Source organism: Drosophila busckii, chromosome 2R (assembly GCF_011750605.1).
Source record: "Drosophila busckii strain San Diego stock center, stock number 13000-0081.31 chromosome 2R, ASM1175060v1, whole genome shotgun sequence".
NCBI classification, from domain to species: Eukaryota; Metazoa; Arthropoda; class Insecta; order Diptera; family Drosophilidae; genus Drosophila; species Drosophila busckii.
The window spans coordinates 21,944,626-21,962,040 of record NC_046605.1 but is presented as its reverse complement, the minus strand read 5'-3'; the positions used below and the strand labels follow the sequence as shown (position 1 = coordinate 21,962,040).

The 17,415-nt window shown below is 36.7% G+C and overlaps 1 protein-coding gene across 1 annotated transcript in view; it reads left to right on the top strand.

Moving 5' to 3' along the window:
* LOC108601898 (coiled-coil domain-containing protein lobo) overlaps positions 1-5,389 on the top strand; it is a 37,773-nt gene extending 32,384 nt beyond the window's left edge. The window contains exons 3-9 of the mRNA XM_017989875.2: positions 2,775-3,134; positions 3,198-3,912; positions 3,989-4,170; positions 4,229-4,444; positions 4,503-4,724; positions 4,780-4,971; positions 5,034-5,389. Of these exons, the coding sequence (XP_017845364.2) occupies positions 2,775-3,134; positions 3,198-3,912; positions 3,989-4,170; positions 4,229-4,444; positions 4,503-4,724; positions 4,780-4,971; positions 5,034-5,285 (2,139 nt within the window). The 3' untranslated portion in view covers positions 5,286-5,389. The remainder of the gene's footprint in view (positions 1-2,774; positions 3,135-3,197; positions 3,913-3,988; positions 4,171-4,228; positions 4,445-4,502; positions 4,725-4,779; positions 4,972-5,033) is intronic.
* The last annotated feature ends 12,026 nt before the right edge of the window (positions 5,390-17,415 follow it).

Genomic DNA, 17,415 nt, shown 5'->3' with positions numbered 1-17,415 from the left:
TTTGATTGTTGATTCTTGGCGAGTGTTGCCAACAATGGGTTTGAGCGGACGACTGATACCTTTGCGGTCGTTGTTGTAGTTGATGTTGCGGTAGTCAGAGAGACTGCTGTGCTAGTCACCATAGGTGAGAGCATGTCTCGGCCCATTGCATGCCATCTTTTGCTTGTTCGGTGCTTGCTCAATGAACTCGGTGCTCTGAGACGGTAGAGCTGGAGAGCAAGAACGACCTCGATCACTTGTTAAGTGCAAGTGGTCGAATTTTAGGTCAGGGGTAATTGACCGTTCGAAAAGTACTGCATCAGCAGTATTTTAGTTGGCTCGGCCACGAAAGAGAAGTACGCGTTGTTTCGCTGAACGCGAGAGCCGGCGTTCGTCTTGCTCGCGCTGTCTTTGCTTACGAATGTCGTATGATTCATCTTTTTTAGTTTTTTGATATTTTATTTATTTATAATTATTAATTAATTAATCAATTTATTAATTAATAATCAATAAACTAAATAAAATATTTAGTGCGTTTTCATCGCACTTAGCGTCTTTTCGCGTTTTACACTAGTTATACACTCTCACTGCACTCTAAACTTGTGGGGTTTATATTTTTTTCCGGAGTTCTATAAAAACACGTCTGCATGCGACGACGATTGAATTAAGTTTCGTTATTAAGCTGCTTTTATTTTAATAAAATATTAACAAAATAAATACTTGTATTAAAAATCATCAACATGTGAATATGAAAAAAAATTTATCTGTGAATTATTGTTTTCATCCCTGTCATCGCTTTGAAAATTGTAGTTTTCATCACAATTATCAATTGCTTCAAAAATCTCCACGACTGTTTTTGGTAAAGCTTTTTTTATACACTGACAATTTCGAAAAAAATGGAAAAGGGTATTATGAAGTTGCGCAAATGTATGTAACAGGGAGAAGGAGGCGTGACCGACCCAATAAATAAATAAAATAAATAATAAATTATCTCTTGCCCTTCGTGTAATTCCGTTTTCCCAGGCTTATAGAATTTTTTTTGAGGATTTCAGTTTTTTATCCTTTGTTAGTTTGAGAGAAAAACTGAGTTTTTCTGGTCTTCCGACATTTTTCAAATCTGAACACAAATTTTGTATAGAATTTTAGCGAAAGTTTGAGAATTTTATCTCTTGCCGTTTAAAGCAATTTTTATTGAAAGAAAATGGTGCTATTTTCGGATTTCTCGGTGGAAATTCAAAAATTTGCTACTGTGAACCTTTTATGGTCATATTTTTTATAAAATCCAAACACGCTGTTAACTTCTCAGTCATAAAATTGAATTGAATTGGGTATAGAAAACTGTGCTCAAAGGCTAATGTATTTTACAATAATAATAAACAATATGTTGAGCTAACGACTTACGAGAGTAGCTAAAGACTTATGTGTGTCTGTTATAGTTCAAGCGACGGTACGACCGGCTTGCGAGAGGAAAGGTTCAACTTGCGAGTTGCGACGATCGAATGTAAGTGTCAGTAGAGAATTATAGGCTCGGCCTCATAATTCTTAGCGATAGTGAAAATCATAGAAGATTAGTGACAGCGAGAAGAACTTTATGAGAACGCACACAGAGAGCGCGAGCTTTTGTTAGTGCAGTGCATGCACGCACAAAGAAGAGAGCGCGTAATTGCAAGCGCAAGAGGAGAGCGCGTGAATACAAGCGCAAAGAAGAGAGCGCTTGAGCTTCTTCAGCGCCAAAGTGCGAGCTTACACTAGATCAGCTGTTTGTAGCTGAGAAGTCAAACTTATTGGCCTTGCATGACCAAACACACTAAATAATAATACTAATAATATTAATAAATAAATAAAGATTCAATAACAAGGTTTTGATGAAACAGATCAATAACAACAGATAACTTTTAAAATGCTCGATACTCTTTGGATGTACCGAAAACTTTTAAAGAGAAATTGGAGTTTTCCGTTGGAAATTAAAAAAAATTGATTCTGTGAATCACTTTAGAAATAAATTTTTGTGAAATTTTCAGCTTTCTACCTTTAATATGTGTAGATAGAAACATAATTTTATTTTGGAGACAGCCCGAGGCTTAGCCCGACTCCTTAATGCGGAAAGTAATATGAAATTTAATATGACTTCCAACCTTGAACTATATTGGGTTTATTATTTCATTTTGGAAATACGAAAATCGAAAAAAAAAATCGATTTACTCCCACAGTTGTTATTGAATTTGATTCAAAATAATACATCAATATTCTAGAGGCGCCCTAGTGTATGACGATGTCATTAGGTCACCTGGTGCGTTGACTGTTTATTGGCACTATGAAACTTTTAAGTTGACATTGTGAGTGTAATTGCTTTATGTTTCCTGTTGACAGATTCTGTCTAACCTCATCTCATAGTTTTTAGATTTATAGTGTTAATTTCTTATTATCTTTGCGGTAATGCTATTTCTTCCACTATTCATTGGCATTCGACAAGTCCGTTTACTCCTATTAACCTGGTATTTTAACATTAAATTCTTTGATAAAATCATTGCTCATTCATTAATTTTGAAATGCTTTATTCTTCGTGGTCTTCAATAAATAAATTTCAGTGGGTCAGCGAATGTTTATATCAACTAGTTTAAATTACTGCAACTTCATTATCAAAGCGTTGTCCACTTTTCATATTGGATGACGAATTTTTTTTTTTTTTTTTTGGCAACTAATGTATTGGAATTAATGTTTCATTTATGGAGTTCAAGGTATAATTAGAGGAGTGCTTAAATACCTAAAATAATTCTTTTTCAATCTTATTGTAGCCAACACGACTTATATCACCGGACACATTATTACGCAAGCGCCGTGGAAACTCATATGAAATGGCGACATTATTGGTTAGTATGCTTATTGGGGCGGGACATCCTGCTATGGTGGTTTCGGGTGTGGCCCGTGAAGATACTATACTTAATGACCAGCAAAATGTACCGTACCCTTATCTAATCGAGAAGAAGGAGTCTGAAGAAAAACTAAAAGAAGATAATGAACAAAATCTAAAGTACAAGCTGCGGCCACTCCCAGATTTGGAAAGTCATCTAGAAGAGCAAATGGCCGAGGTGCATAGACTAAAAGCACAAGAGGACATTCGCATCAGAGAGGAGATTTTGCAGAAACACTTAGCGGTATGTTATTTCAGGATGAACATATATTGTATTCACTTATTAATTAATTGACATTTATCAAAGGACATGGAACTTTTGGCTGTAGATCGTTATCACTATCGCCGTTCTCATGCATGGGTAGCGATCATAAACAATGCTCCGTGGAGTGTAAAGCCAAAGATAACGTATACGAATGTAAATGGAGACGTGGTGGAGGCACCACCAAGTGCTTTATTTATAGAGCCATCGACTGGATTCATCTGTGAGGCGGGCTGCAAGCAATATATTTTGGTGGACAGCGTCTGGAATCAATATAACTATTATATAAATAAGCAAGCCTACCAGCGTGTTGGCGACCTGCGCTGGGACCTGCGCGACACTAACGATTGGGAGCATATGCTGCCTGGTGAGCCACCTGAGATGCGCACCTACAACACAGATTCTGATGAGAATTTGGTGGATGGTGAGCAAGATGTAAATGAGGAGAAACACTTGGACGCTATTGTCAACTGGGTGAATAGACTGCACATTGGCCTGGCGGACTTCGAGCAACGTTTTCCAAACTCGGAGAAAAGAGTTCAGTATAAGGGTGTTATTCACGAACGATTTTCACCATACTCCCAAATAGATGGCAAAATCATGCAACTAACGATATTTAAAAACGATGATTGTACCGATATAAAAACCCGATTTGAATATTATGAAAACCGCGCAGATTTCATGAAGTACTTGCAGTATAAAATCGATACAGATCTTTATGAGGAGGGATTTAGCAAGGGACGGAACGACAGCCTTCGATGTAAACATTTTCATAATCATATGCTTATGTGTATATTAATAATACTATACATAATTTTATTAATTAATTTTTTCAGCTATGCAGTATTATGCTGATTCGTCAAAAATTAGAAAATTATATTTTTCTCCAGACGCGCGACTTGACTCACTCGAGTCAATAGAAATCAGTCCAGGACAGATTGTGCTACGGTATAATGGACGTGGTGACAATTGTTGGTACAAAGAGTTTGAGTTTAAGCCTCCTGCTGGTGCACTTAAGGTAACTATGTCAAAAACATTTTACAAAATACATTATAATACTGTAGACCCCTTAATAGAAGGTCATTGAAAAGTTTCATCCCATGCAAGAGGGTGATATTGGAGGAAATGATATAGCTTGTCGGACGTTTCTAATTCAGCAAAATAAAATTGTGCTGAGATTCAATTATACCTTTGGGGCATTAACGGCCACAACTGTGGAATTCACAAAGCCACCAAAGGCGGATTATGGTCAAGAGCTTGTGTACGATGAGAAACTAACAAAAATCTATAGAGTATGGCAATTTGGTAGATTTGTATTCTTATGCTTAAAGCAGATACTAATATTTTTAGGCTAATCCTTTGGATCCCATGCGTACAAATTTGGAATTATATAGACTGTTGATTGAACAACTAAAGGCGGAGGACCGCATAAAGAAACAATTTGAAAAATTACAAGATGACATCGCGGCTATTTTCGATCAGCGTCGATTCGAAAAGGCTGAACCAAAGCTTAAGTTTAGTATATTTGATCCACTGCGTAATGAAGCAGCTCGAGCAATACGAATGCAACAGGTGGGTGTATAGGCGACTATTGTATTTTGACTGACATTGGTGATTTGGTTTAAAGCACGCGGAAGAAGAAGAACACAAGCGGGACATGGCAAGCAAGCCAGCGGATTTTTTGGCTCCCTACTTGGTACCATTCAAAGATAAGGTATTGAATCCTGAAGAATCTCTGATCATTTACAATGCCTGCCTTAACGATTTAAAAACCCGCTTTGTTACCCTGCTAAATATATTACAAAGACAATATGAAGACGTAAGTATATTTATGGCTATTATCTACAGCTTTTGTTCATGCCTTGCTTGATTAATTAACAGTTGACTAGCGAATCAAAGTCATTGAATCGTTTCCTTAACAAATTCGAAAATCAATTTGATAATTTTGACTATAATCATCTGGTAACGCAGGCCAAGGACTTGGAGCTTAAGAAACGCATGGTACAACAACGTTTGACACTCACTCATCAGGAGTCTCAAAAGAAATATGAATGGGTGAAGGCCTCTCTACAGAAGGATGAACGACTCAATTTAAAAAGGGAGGAGGAGAATACATCTGAAGAGTCCAAATAGATATTGTCCTTGTCATAATACATACATATATATTTATATAGAGTTATATGTATATTAATGTGATTTTGTGTGTGTGAAAGTAAGAGGGAAGAGAAGAGAATTAATATTGGTAGAGGAATTTGTCTTTTATAATTTTTTAAATTAAAGCAATTAGAATACAATGCGAATTTAGCGTAAGCCAAGTCACTACCGTGTTCGAAGAATGAAAGCTGATGTGGACGCAAGTAAACGTGGACCGTGAATACTCGAGTAATCGGCTGCTTTTGAGTTGCGCACGGGCATGGGCTGCTCGAGGGTTGAAGAAAGTATGTTTAAGTGGATTTCTAAAATGCGAATGCCAATTTCATGGTCTTGCATCACAACAGCTACGCGGCCTGCCTCGCAAAAACACACATCTAACTGTGTGCGTTGAGAAAATTGAAGTGTGGGGGAGGCGGGGGCTAAAACAAATTCGATTCAAAAAATGACCGTCTGAAAATTGGACAAAGTGGCTGTTGCCGCGACAGTGTGTGTGTGTGTGTGTGCTTATTTGTGTTGGCCGAGCTGATGCTGAAGCACAAGCCCAAGGCACACAATAAGACATACAAACATAGCTTGAGGCAATGTCAACCCCTCCCGCCAATCTACGCCCACGCATTCACACACACGACACATAAGCACATGTGTAAGCGGCCGCCTGATTTAGACGGCTGATGTCCCTTTGCCGCGATATCCAAGTCGACCAACCAACCACCCATACCTTCTACCCTTAATAATTGCGTAGTTTAGTTGTATTAAATGTAGACATCAATCAAAAATACTTATATAATATATATATATATAATATATATATAATATATAATATATATATATATATATATATATATATATATATATATATGTATATACACATATAAATATACATATATGAATTTGGTGTGCGATGTCCGTCCACCCCAAGCGACGTCAGCGGCGGCAGCTGAATTGTGTTTGTCCCTTAAAAGAATCGTCCTAAGATGAAAGTGCTATCCCTTGTCCGCCAGCCGTCTGTTAGCATCGCTGAAAATTTGCTCGTGGCATGAACACATGTGGCGTAATTTCGTCGCAGATTTTTGTTCGCTAACTGGACAAGGAGATTGCTTACACTGTAACAAATCAGTGGTATTAAATTAAACATTTTAGCATGCAGTATGCATGTATATTCAGGCTTTCAAACCTGAGAAATTAACCTTTAAAATTAACCTGATACAAATTAATATTATTAAAAAGTATTTATGTAGCCCTCAAACCCTAAATGTAAATATGGCTTTAGTTACTATAACGAGATTTACATTTTCCGACCTTGATATAAACTAAATATAAACAATATCAATAATCTCGATTTACTTAATTCTATATTATTTGTGTCAGTGAAACTTAAAAATACATTCTCGGCCTGTCCCCAAAGCGCCGGATACTCGTACTTCCTCCAGCGAGCTGTGGGCCAAGGCAACGGTGTGACCCGTTGTTGTTGGGTTCTAGTCCTGAGCTCTGCGCTCTGTGCTGTGTCCGCTGCTGTCCAGCTTGGCGTAGGTACAGTTGTGTAAATACACTTCTAGCGGATAGCGTCGCGGCCCAAGAATTTGTATTTTATCAGCATCGTGCGCGGCCCGTAGTCAAGGACTCCCAATATTTACGCGGAATAGGCACACACATATACACACAAATACATACAAGAATGTATATACATATGTACTTATGTGTATGTACGACGTATGGCCAGGCATCCGTGCTTGTGTGTGTTTGTTGAAGCAAATGGGATATGCGAGGGTGAGGCCAGCCTCCTTGGATATGGATGGGCATGTGTATGTCAACTCCGGGTGTGAGTATGATTGTGGGGATGGCCGAGCAAAGCTGAGGGTTATTGTACGATCCTTTCATTTTAGTCCTAAATGTCCTTCTTTCAATATTTCAAACGTGCTTCGTGACGCGTCCATTTTGTACGATGAGCAGCTTGACGGTCGTCCTTTGTGGACACGGACTTTGTTAGCAGCGCTAATGCTCTGCACCGTCCTCGTACTAGTCGTTGTGGTCCGCGTTGTTGTTGCTGCTGTTATTGTTTGCTATCGCTGCTGACGTGTTGTCGTCGCGTCACGGCGCGCGATTCAGTGTTGCCCATGGGCGTGGGGCAGTAACATGGGTGAGGTATGCTCGGAGAGGCGTTGTGGAAATGGACCCACGGGTGCTACGGTACGGTTGTTGTTGTTTTTTTTTATTGTTTTTGTTGTGAAGCTGGCTGGGACAAGTTTTATCATGGGGCATTTATTTTTCTATTCCACTTATAATATATGCCAGAAACAGGATACACACTTACATGGGCATATATTGGATATTTATTTTGTATTCGAACGCGCGGCATCGGACACCGAACGTGTCGCTGGGACGTTCAGCGGCCGGACCCGGACGGTTGCGAGACCGCTGTGTATGGGAAAGCGAGGGCGATTAGTTGCTTTTGATATACATATACACATTTGTATGATGCTGAGTGTGTGTGCAAGTCTCCTGTCTCGTAAGTATTGGGCTTTCACTTGATTTCGGACGGACACTGAAAAATGGTGTGAATTCACTTGGGTGATTTGCGCGACGTTGTGCACAATACACGTACTTATATATATATATATGTATATATATATATATATATACTCGCACATACAAAAGGCGTGTGTATACAAACCCAGTTATATCTGTATCCATATGTATGTATGTATACACATTTCTTGGCTAAAAAAAAATATTCTTCTACTTTATGTTTTTTCTTGCGACATTGAAAGCCATCACACATATATGTACATACAAATGTATGTACATGAGCATGTGTGTTGCCGATTTATTTATATTTCTGTCTAATTTTATTTAATATACGAGATGTGGACACTATATATGTGATTGAAACTTTAGCTTTAGTCTTTAATTTTCACAATTAATACATATACTTGTAAGTAATTGAAAATTGGAAATCTTTTCCCTAACAAAGACATTAACTTACACTAGTCTTTTCTTGTTCCAAGTGAAACTCCCATTCCAGCACACCTCCTTTCTTACTTCAATTGAGACTGAGACTTCATGAAGACGCCTCTTTTGCGTTCGAGCTCACAGTTTATTGCTCTAATTGCCGACGTTGTGGTGGAGAGTGTGTGCGTTTGGTGGTTAATGTTTGTCAGTACCCAGTTGATATGTTGATGATGTGTTTACTGCAGCTTTAAGTCCTTTTTACGACTCGCTTTATTTATAGTCCCTGCATTGAACTCAACTTTTCTATTGCTTTGCCCTGGTGTCAGTAAACTTTTATGACCCATTATGATGCTACTCTTCAAGTTGCTTGCTAAGTAAACTGATTTCCTATGTTTTATTGTAGCTCATTCATATGTGCAAATGTGGCTGTAATTCGCGTTTAACGTTCAAGACTGTCAAATTAGATTCAATTTTGTCACTCATTTCCCAATCAAATCTTAAGGTTACATTAACAGAAACTACAGTAAATAAAAAAAATAAGTAAAATGAATGTAAGATGGATGGCAATAAATGCTTCTTAAATTGTACTGTGGGTCGTTTTGCCGAAATCACGTGGCAAGAATCAATTTTCAACTATTCGATTAAAAAACAAGTCCATTTTTATACACTTTGACATTTTTGTAAAAAATGGAAAAAGGTATTATGAAGTTTTTCAAATTTATGTAACAGGGAGAAGGAGGCGTGGCAGACCCATAAAGTATATATATTCTGGATCAGCTCGACGAGCTGAGTGATATAGCCATGTCCGTCTGACCGTCCGTTTGTATGAGTGCGTGTTTCTCAACAACTAAGAGCTAGAACAACCAAATTTGGTATGTAGGTGCTCCTATATCCAGGACACTACGCATTTATTTATTTTTTATTTCCTCCCCTCCCCCGCAAATCGAAAAAAAAACAATATATAAGGCAGTACAGAGAGAATGCGGTGTGGCAGAACCCTACAAGGTATATATATACTTCATCAGCAAGACAATCTGAGTCGATAACTCAAAGACTATATGAGCTAGTAGCTACCTTTTTGGTATGCTTTAATCACAATATTTAACAGAAAAACTTATCACACAGATTCATCATGTTCTCGGTCGATGCTGAAAACTCTATGCAATAAAAAAATACAACATTTACAACCACAATTTTACAATTTTTTGACTATAGTGAAATAACTCACGGTATACTGCGTTCCAGCCAGTAGTATCATTTGTCTTTTTTTTTATACACTTAGACATTTTTGAAAAAAATAGAAAAGGGTGTTATAAAGTTGTGCAAATGTATGTAAAAAGGAGAAGTAGGCGGGGCAGACCCCATAAAGTATATATATTCTTGTTCAGCAAGAAAAACTGAGTCGATATAGCCATGTCCGTCTGCATAAGTGCGTGTTTCTCAGCAAAAACTTTATACTTAATTGCATACTTTACTATATACTATGGTCCTGAAATTTGGAAAAATCTAAAATAAATCACACATAACCTGTTTCATGTTTTTGACCGATACCGATATCGATTGACAGCGGGTGCTCTTGTATGCACCGTGTGCTTGCTATGATGCCCTAGTCAAAGTGTATGAAAAAGTTGGTTGCACCCAACTTTAATGCGTCCGCTTGTTTAAATTTCAAGGGTTACTGTTTAGATAATTTTTTTTGTAATATGATCCTAACTTATTTAGATTATTATACATTTAATTTAAATTAAAGCAACGATATATTTGTCTTCAAACTTTATTAATTTTTTTTATTTTAAATATTTGTTTTTATATTCGGTGACAAAGTTAACATAACAGTTTAACCTTAACTTAAATCCGTGAAGGATTTAAAGGAGGAACTTGTTTATTATTTAATATATTATTTTATTTTATTATTAGGATTGTAATTATTGATGTGCTTAAAAGAGAGGGAGGAAGAGATTGAGAACTCTTGGTGGTTAAATTACACAATTGCAACAGTTACCCCATTAAAGCATAAATAGCCTGATTATCAAGTTCACTAAACTTTCACTTGGTCTGCTGATTGTCATAATAAGGAAACTCGAACACTTGTTGTGGTCAAAACTATGTACAATTGTTACATATATATATGTACAAGCTTTAGTATATGCTTAACGGTTTGTTGCTGCGTTGACATTGAATTTCATCTCATTATAATAAGTACATAATACATATACATTTATTTATGACTACACTGACACGGAGCAATGTATGTCCGTCTCTCTATCTATGTTGATTGTATCTGGATATGTGTCTGTGTGTGCATAAGCAAATAGTTACTGGCATTGGTCCAGCCAACTTGTTTTCCTAATTTAATGATAATGAGCTATTTATGGGCAAATAAGTATATAAACACACTCAGCTACATACCTATTGCAAATAATTGGTGAGTGGCGCTGTGCTTGGTTTGGTTTACCGGGAAAGTGTTCTTAAAGTCGGTCATTCGTCTAGCAATGAATGTGTGTGTGAAATCGAAGATTATTCTGTACTCATCGGTGTAATATACACAGGTATTAATGATTATACTGATATATAATAAATGTAATATAATCTGTAGCTATAGAAATAGTCAATATAGAAAAGTAAACTTATGAGTTCATATTTGTTGCAGGTATACAGAGATTCGGCTAATTGCAATACATTTGCATACAAATATTCTACCAACGTACATAAGTTTATATTAAATATAATGTACAATGCGATGAAACACATTTTTTGGTTAGAAGTGCATGCTCTAATCGGCTTGTTGTGAAAAAGCAAGTGCTTATGTACAAAAGTATGTGCATACAAATATATCTGTAAAGATTTCTAAATTAAAAGCATGGCAATATCATTTACATCTGCTATACCGCTTGCACATATGTGCGTATTTTTGTGGGTGCACACATTTTCGCATCTGCATTAGCTTTTAATGTGCCTGAGCTTATAAATATCAATTTGTACACAAGTTTCGTTTGTTCGTTGTGCATAGCTAAAAGTCTAATAACATAAGGCTTCTATATAATATATCCATATACTATGACTGTCGTACGCCTACCTAAAGGAGTATTCTGACATACCACACACATGCACAAGTTTTAAAGAAAGGGAAAAACGCATAAAAGTGCAGTCGCATGTGGACATTACGTATACGCACTGGTGCTCTGCTTAGGCCTCAGTTGTCTTTCTCTTCACTTCTTTTTACCGATGGCGCTCAAGCAAAATTACTTCACGACAACCAAAGGCTGAAGCAAAAAGAAACGTTCCAAAATTTCTAGATGCAACGGCAACTATATATGCGGCAACTACATAAACATAGTGTGTGTATATGTATGGAGTAAGTGTTTTTTGGTGGGCAGTGGCTAGCAATCTTAATACCTCTACACATGCATGTGTCCGCAGTGCTATATATTTGAGTTTACATTTATGTACTTCTGAATGGTATATATGTTATACATATATGTACGTATGCACTTATGCAAATGCATCCGCACATGTACAGACTCACGATTCCCGAAATATCTTTTGTGTGCGTGCATGTGTTAACCTATGAGTATACTTTTCGAAATTCATATACAATATGAATATATATTTGCCTTTACTAGTGCGTGCGCGAGTGTTCTCATATCCAGCAAACTTACGTAGGAGCAAGCTCGCTATGAGTCGGGGTCTAAGTGTGGGCTTTTTTGGGCATGGTGAGGTAGAGCTTGAATATTATTTGATATGGCTGTCAAGCAGCTTTTACAAAATCTTGCTGTTGCTTGCATATGCTCAACTTCTGCATCAACTTCTATTTTCGGGTCATTCATTAAACGTGCGCTTGGTCCAAGCTAAGATTATTAAGATCTGTACATAAATACATAGGAAAACACATAAATATGTATGTATATATTTAAATACACATCCTATTCATGGGCGTGGAATTCATCTTTACAACGTTGGTGGACCTGTAAAATACTTACCAATGAAACCAAATTTATTGTTATATGAACATATGAAATTAACCAATGTGACTGACATCATATATTCATGAGTATTATGCTAACACTCATTATTTGCATCTTAAGTACTCAGCTTTAGGCTTGATGGCAAAGTGACCAAGCTTATTAATATGATTTGGATTTTTTATCTTTTATTTTTCATTGTTAAAGCATTACTTCTGTCTATCTATAATGTTTACAAGATATAAATAAATAATAAACATTTTTTAATGGATTTTCTTTATTTGTTTGGGTTTTATGAGCGCTATACTCACAGACATTGACTAGTGAGGCACACTCTACTGTATGTCTAAAAAAAAAAAACAATAAATTCAGGAAGTAAAGTCATGCGAAATGAGCAAATGACAATTTTAGCACAATACTGAAAAAAAAATCATTGACACCAGGAATTGATCTCTTAGCCTTTGGCCGCGTAGTGCTGCAGTTTAACCATTTGGCTACAAGCTTATTATGTAATATAATGGCGTATTGAACATTTTCCATTGATGTACAAGTATTATTAAGCTCTGTATTTTAATATAACAAAATATAAAAATAAAAATTGATGTTAAATAAAACTATTAGGTTTTCGGGGATGCTTTCCAAAGCTAAATCACCTCGTCATCCAAAGCTATATACTTTTTTGAGAACGCGGAAGTACATTGTGACAACGATAATATTAACGGGTCTGATGACAGTAAAAGTGAATGCATAAGGTCTTCCATCGTATTTGGGTCGTTTTTCGATTGTGATAGTTGCGCATATCTTTATATCGCGCTTCCTCGGACATCATGCCGATTGGAAGGGAAGCATTCCTTATGTCTTCTCCGTGAATCAATCTTTTGTGAATTGAAGAAGGCATATAAAAGGGTATTCCTTTACAAATCTAGAAGCTGCTTCCCATGTGTATAGGCGAAAACCTTCAATATTAACATTGTACCCACATGCCATTGTGCGTAAAATGGAGCTATATCTTTTAATAAGGTCAATATTTACACCTGTAATTATAGATGCCAAAGCTGGATCTTCGATTAGTTTTCTTGCTGTGTTTCCAATATTCGTATTTCCCGAACCAACCATGGGAATATCGCCTAAAAGACCCATTTGTATTTCTGCTCTGCTTAGCGCGACAATTTTTTTATCTTCTCTGCGAACCTGCCACTATTTACTGGGAAGTCGGTACGATATGTGTATGATCCACTCACGCATGGAGTGTTGATAGTCCATATTTGTATAAACATTCTATAGCTGGTTTCAATATTTTTTTTTTTTAAATTATTGAATGTCGAGGGAGTGGCACTACAAATCCCCCAGACCTGCATAGAAGCTTCTTCAATCGTGATGAAGATCTTTCCACCAATCAATGTTAAGTGAAATTCATGAACTATTTTAAAATATTGGAATCTTATAGGAAGAATTTGTTCGATTTGCTGTTTTATATTTGTAACTTCTTTACATTCTAAATTAAAAATTACTCCATTATTTATGTCCAGTATCTTCAGTGGAACTATACAAATTGAAAATATGCATTCAACAACTATTCCAATTTCAGGATCTCGGAAGCGCTGGCGGTATGTTGTACTGCCATCGCAGCACCATTTATATATAGCTTTTAATAGAACACTGATTTTAGATGCTTTCATTCCTTTAAAAGCTGATTCATATCAATTATATAGAGCACAATAGACAATAGATTTAGCCAATTTTCGTTTTGTTTTTGAAAATATATTGTTCTTATCAATAAGAAAGGAAAAACATGGCTTTGAATTGCCCCAAGTTTTTTTTTCCTGCACTGTTTTCTGGCACAAGGAAAATACCAAAAAGCTTGCTTCTTAAAACTGCCATTGCACCTATGAAATATAATAGCAGCCGGTAGCACTTAATTTTGACACTGTACGATTAACAAAAGCTAATTCTATAAACACAGAAGAATTGGTGGCAGGAGATCGTAGCGGTTACAAGTTCTATTTAACAAAAGCCTGAGGTTACCTCAGTGAGGTATGTAAGTTACTGTAAATGACATGTTTAGTTCTACGTCGATTTACCACTAATACATACAAGCACATACATATTTTTTTATTAACTACATACCAACCTTGACTAAGCTAAACAATTATTTCAGAATAAATCGCAAAACTTTTACTTTTACAAAGCAAAAGCAAACACCTAAAAAGTGCAGGAAAATATATTTAGGTGTGGACAGAAAATTTTAGTGAACTTCACTCACTCACTGCGTAACTATCGATAAAAAATAAAAAAAATAGCATCGAAATAGATGACGGGATGTTAGTTTTCAAAATAATTTTAAATTTTAATAAAATTCAAACTTTTGATTTTACATTTTTTGACTGCCAGATTGGCTAAATCGACCACTGCGCAACAGCTCAAGCACCTTTTTTAAGTTTATGATTTTTTTGATTTATAGTGGGAAGTCGTTTAAATGAAATTAAGCTTAGCATAATTATATATGCTTTATCTAATCTAATCTACGTTGAGCATTAAGTCGTGGGGAAAACGCAAACTCGAATTGTTTGCTTTTGTTGGTGCTTAAATTATATAATCTATAAGGCTATTGTGTAGTAATAGCTTAATGGCTGATCGTCACTCCATACATACATATGAGCTAGAAAGCTGAAACGTTCACCAAAATTACACGAACGGTAAGAGAGACAAATCTTAATTTTTTCACTAAAATCATCCATTTAGAGATATGTCGATATTTGTCGATACGAACAAGTATCAATATATCTAAAAGTTATCGAAAAGTCCTAGTGTTATAAAAAAGTGCAAAAGTTATTAAAAATGTAAGAATTATCAAATTTACAAACAGCAAGCTAATAATATAAAAATAAGTTATTAAATACCGAAAAGTTATAAAATATTGAAAAATATTAAATGGATCATTTCGACGCATATTTGCAAAAGTATCGAATGCCACATTTTATCAAAGTTTCATGTTTAACTTAATCTTAAGCGTCCGTCAATAGGTCTCCGGTACACATTTGCTTAATTAAACCAAAGTAGTACCTATTGACCAGTGTGACTCTTATCTTAATCACCACCAGAGTAACATAGTTTTCGGTGGTAACGCGGTGCCAAGGTATGTGAGATCCGTGACAACTTCAAAAGTAAAGTTGACTGTCAAACCCACTTTCGCTGACTCCTTTTCAATCGCCGAAAACGCAGTCATATTATCTCGGTTTTCACGACCAATGATGTCAATGTCATCAGCGTATGCAAGAAGCTGAACACTTTTGTAGAAAATAGTTCCATATCGATGAACACCCGCTTACCGAAGGACTCCTTCTATCACAAAATTGAAGAGGTCGCACGATATAGGGTCGCCTTGTCTGAAACTTCAAACGGTATTAAAAGGTTCGGAGAGGTTTTTTCCTACCTTGACAGAGCTTATGGTGGCATACAAACGTTCCCTTATCGGGCTATCAAATGTAGCTTTTGTAATTGACAAAGAGATGGTGTGTGTCAATCTAGTTTTCACGATGTTCCGGTCATGACCCCAGACGATTGACTTTTTGGTAGAGTTTTGAAATATCCTTCCTTCGAGTCTCGCGTGCATCTTCAGCAGCATCGTCCTTCTCTTCCGTCGGGACGTGCGCGTATTTTAGGCTCATATTGAAGAATAAAGACGTGGTGACGAAGTCTCCGGCTTACTACAAATCCGCATCCAAATTCGCGGCTCTCCGGGGACTGTGTGCTAACTTGCAACCGTTCGACACAAAGATCGATAGCATGGTGAGCTTAAAGCAGGGACATGTGATTATGATACTTACCCCAATATTTACAATAAATAATTAGTATTATATTATATAATCTATGACTATGATATATAAAAGGTATATTATTAGAAACAGTGTTTTGCATGATCTTAAAATCGAAAATTTTCAAAAATATTTAGTAAATTTGGATTGGCAGACAATATTGAGAGTTGCCTTTTACTCAATGCAAAGAATCAATTTAAGCAAACATAAAAATCTGAAATCAAGTATTGCAATTAGAAATTCATATTTCTGGGCTTTACACTGTAATGCGCATTGGATTCTTAGAACTTTTTCTTATTATATGAGAAACATACATATGTATATGGATATACCAAATACACTGCATGCTAGCAAATTTGCCAGGTGCGGGGGTAATAAGATAGCTAAGCAGGATAAGGTTATAATCGGGGAATTTAAGCTGCATCAAGTCCTGTTCACTCTTCCATGTTCTTGGTCAATGGCATTTGTGAAATGGACAACTTTTATACATATACTTACACACCCATTTACACTAATAGGTATGTATGTATGTATTTATATATGCATATTTCTGTTGTCGCAAACCGTCTCCGTCTTTTTGATTCATCTACCTCTTTCTCTTTGAGTGCATGTGTATATGTTTGTATATTAATTTACCCTCCCACTCGGTTTGTCGCTTGCTCGCTCACTCGCTCACGTATTTGTTCACGACAGGACACTGCGGCCAGCTCGGCTTTAGCAACTTGAAAAGTCGAATTTTCACAGCCTCCATCTCGACGCGACTTGCGCCATTGCCTCTCTCTCCCACTCCACTGTTTGCCGCAATCCTGCGAGTCCTCTACCTACCTCTGTCTGTGTCTCTAGCTCAACTTTAACTTTAGCGACGCAACGAAACGTGACCTAGCCGAGCAAGTACGTAGCCCACATTGCCTCCATATTCATATCCATTACATGCCATACTGGACCAACCCGTACTCACAACACTATCCTTATCCCCCTCCCGCGCTTGCTCCCAGCTGTCCAGCCGATGTCGATGTAGCAAGCAGTCGAAAGCCGTATGCAAACAACAGTTTCCACAGCTACTAAAGGCTCTTGCTGGTCGCCGCCTTCGTTGGGCTTCCTTCGTGCGCTTGTCTATGTCAAAACCTTCTTGCTGCATGCTGGTCATTCGCTTCATCTGCTTCTTCTTCGTGCGTCCTGTACGATGTCGGTGTGCCTATGCACGTATATACCTATGTACATATCTATATATTTATATGTGTGTATAAGTGTGTAATACATATACGTGCATACTCGTGTGTATTTAAGTTTTGTACAAATGTGTTCGCATTTCTAAATTCGCATATACAGCAGTGGTCAACTATGGAAATTATCGATCGACTTGCTTTTGGTGTCAGGTGGTTG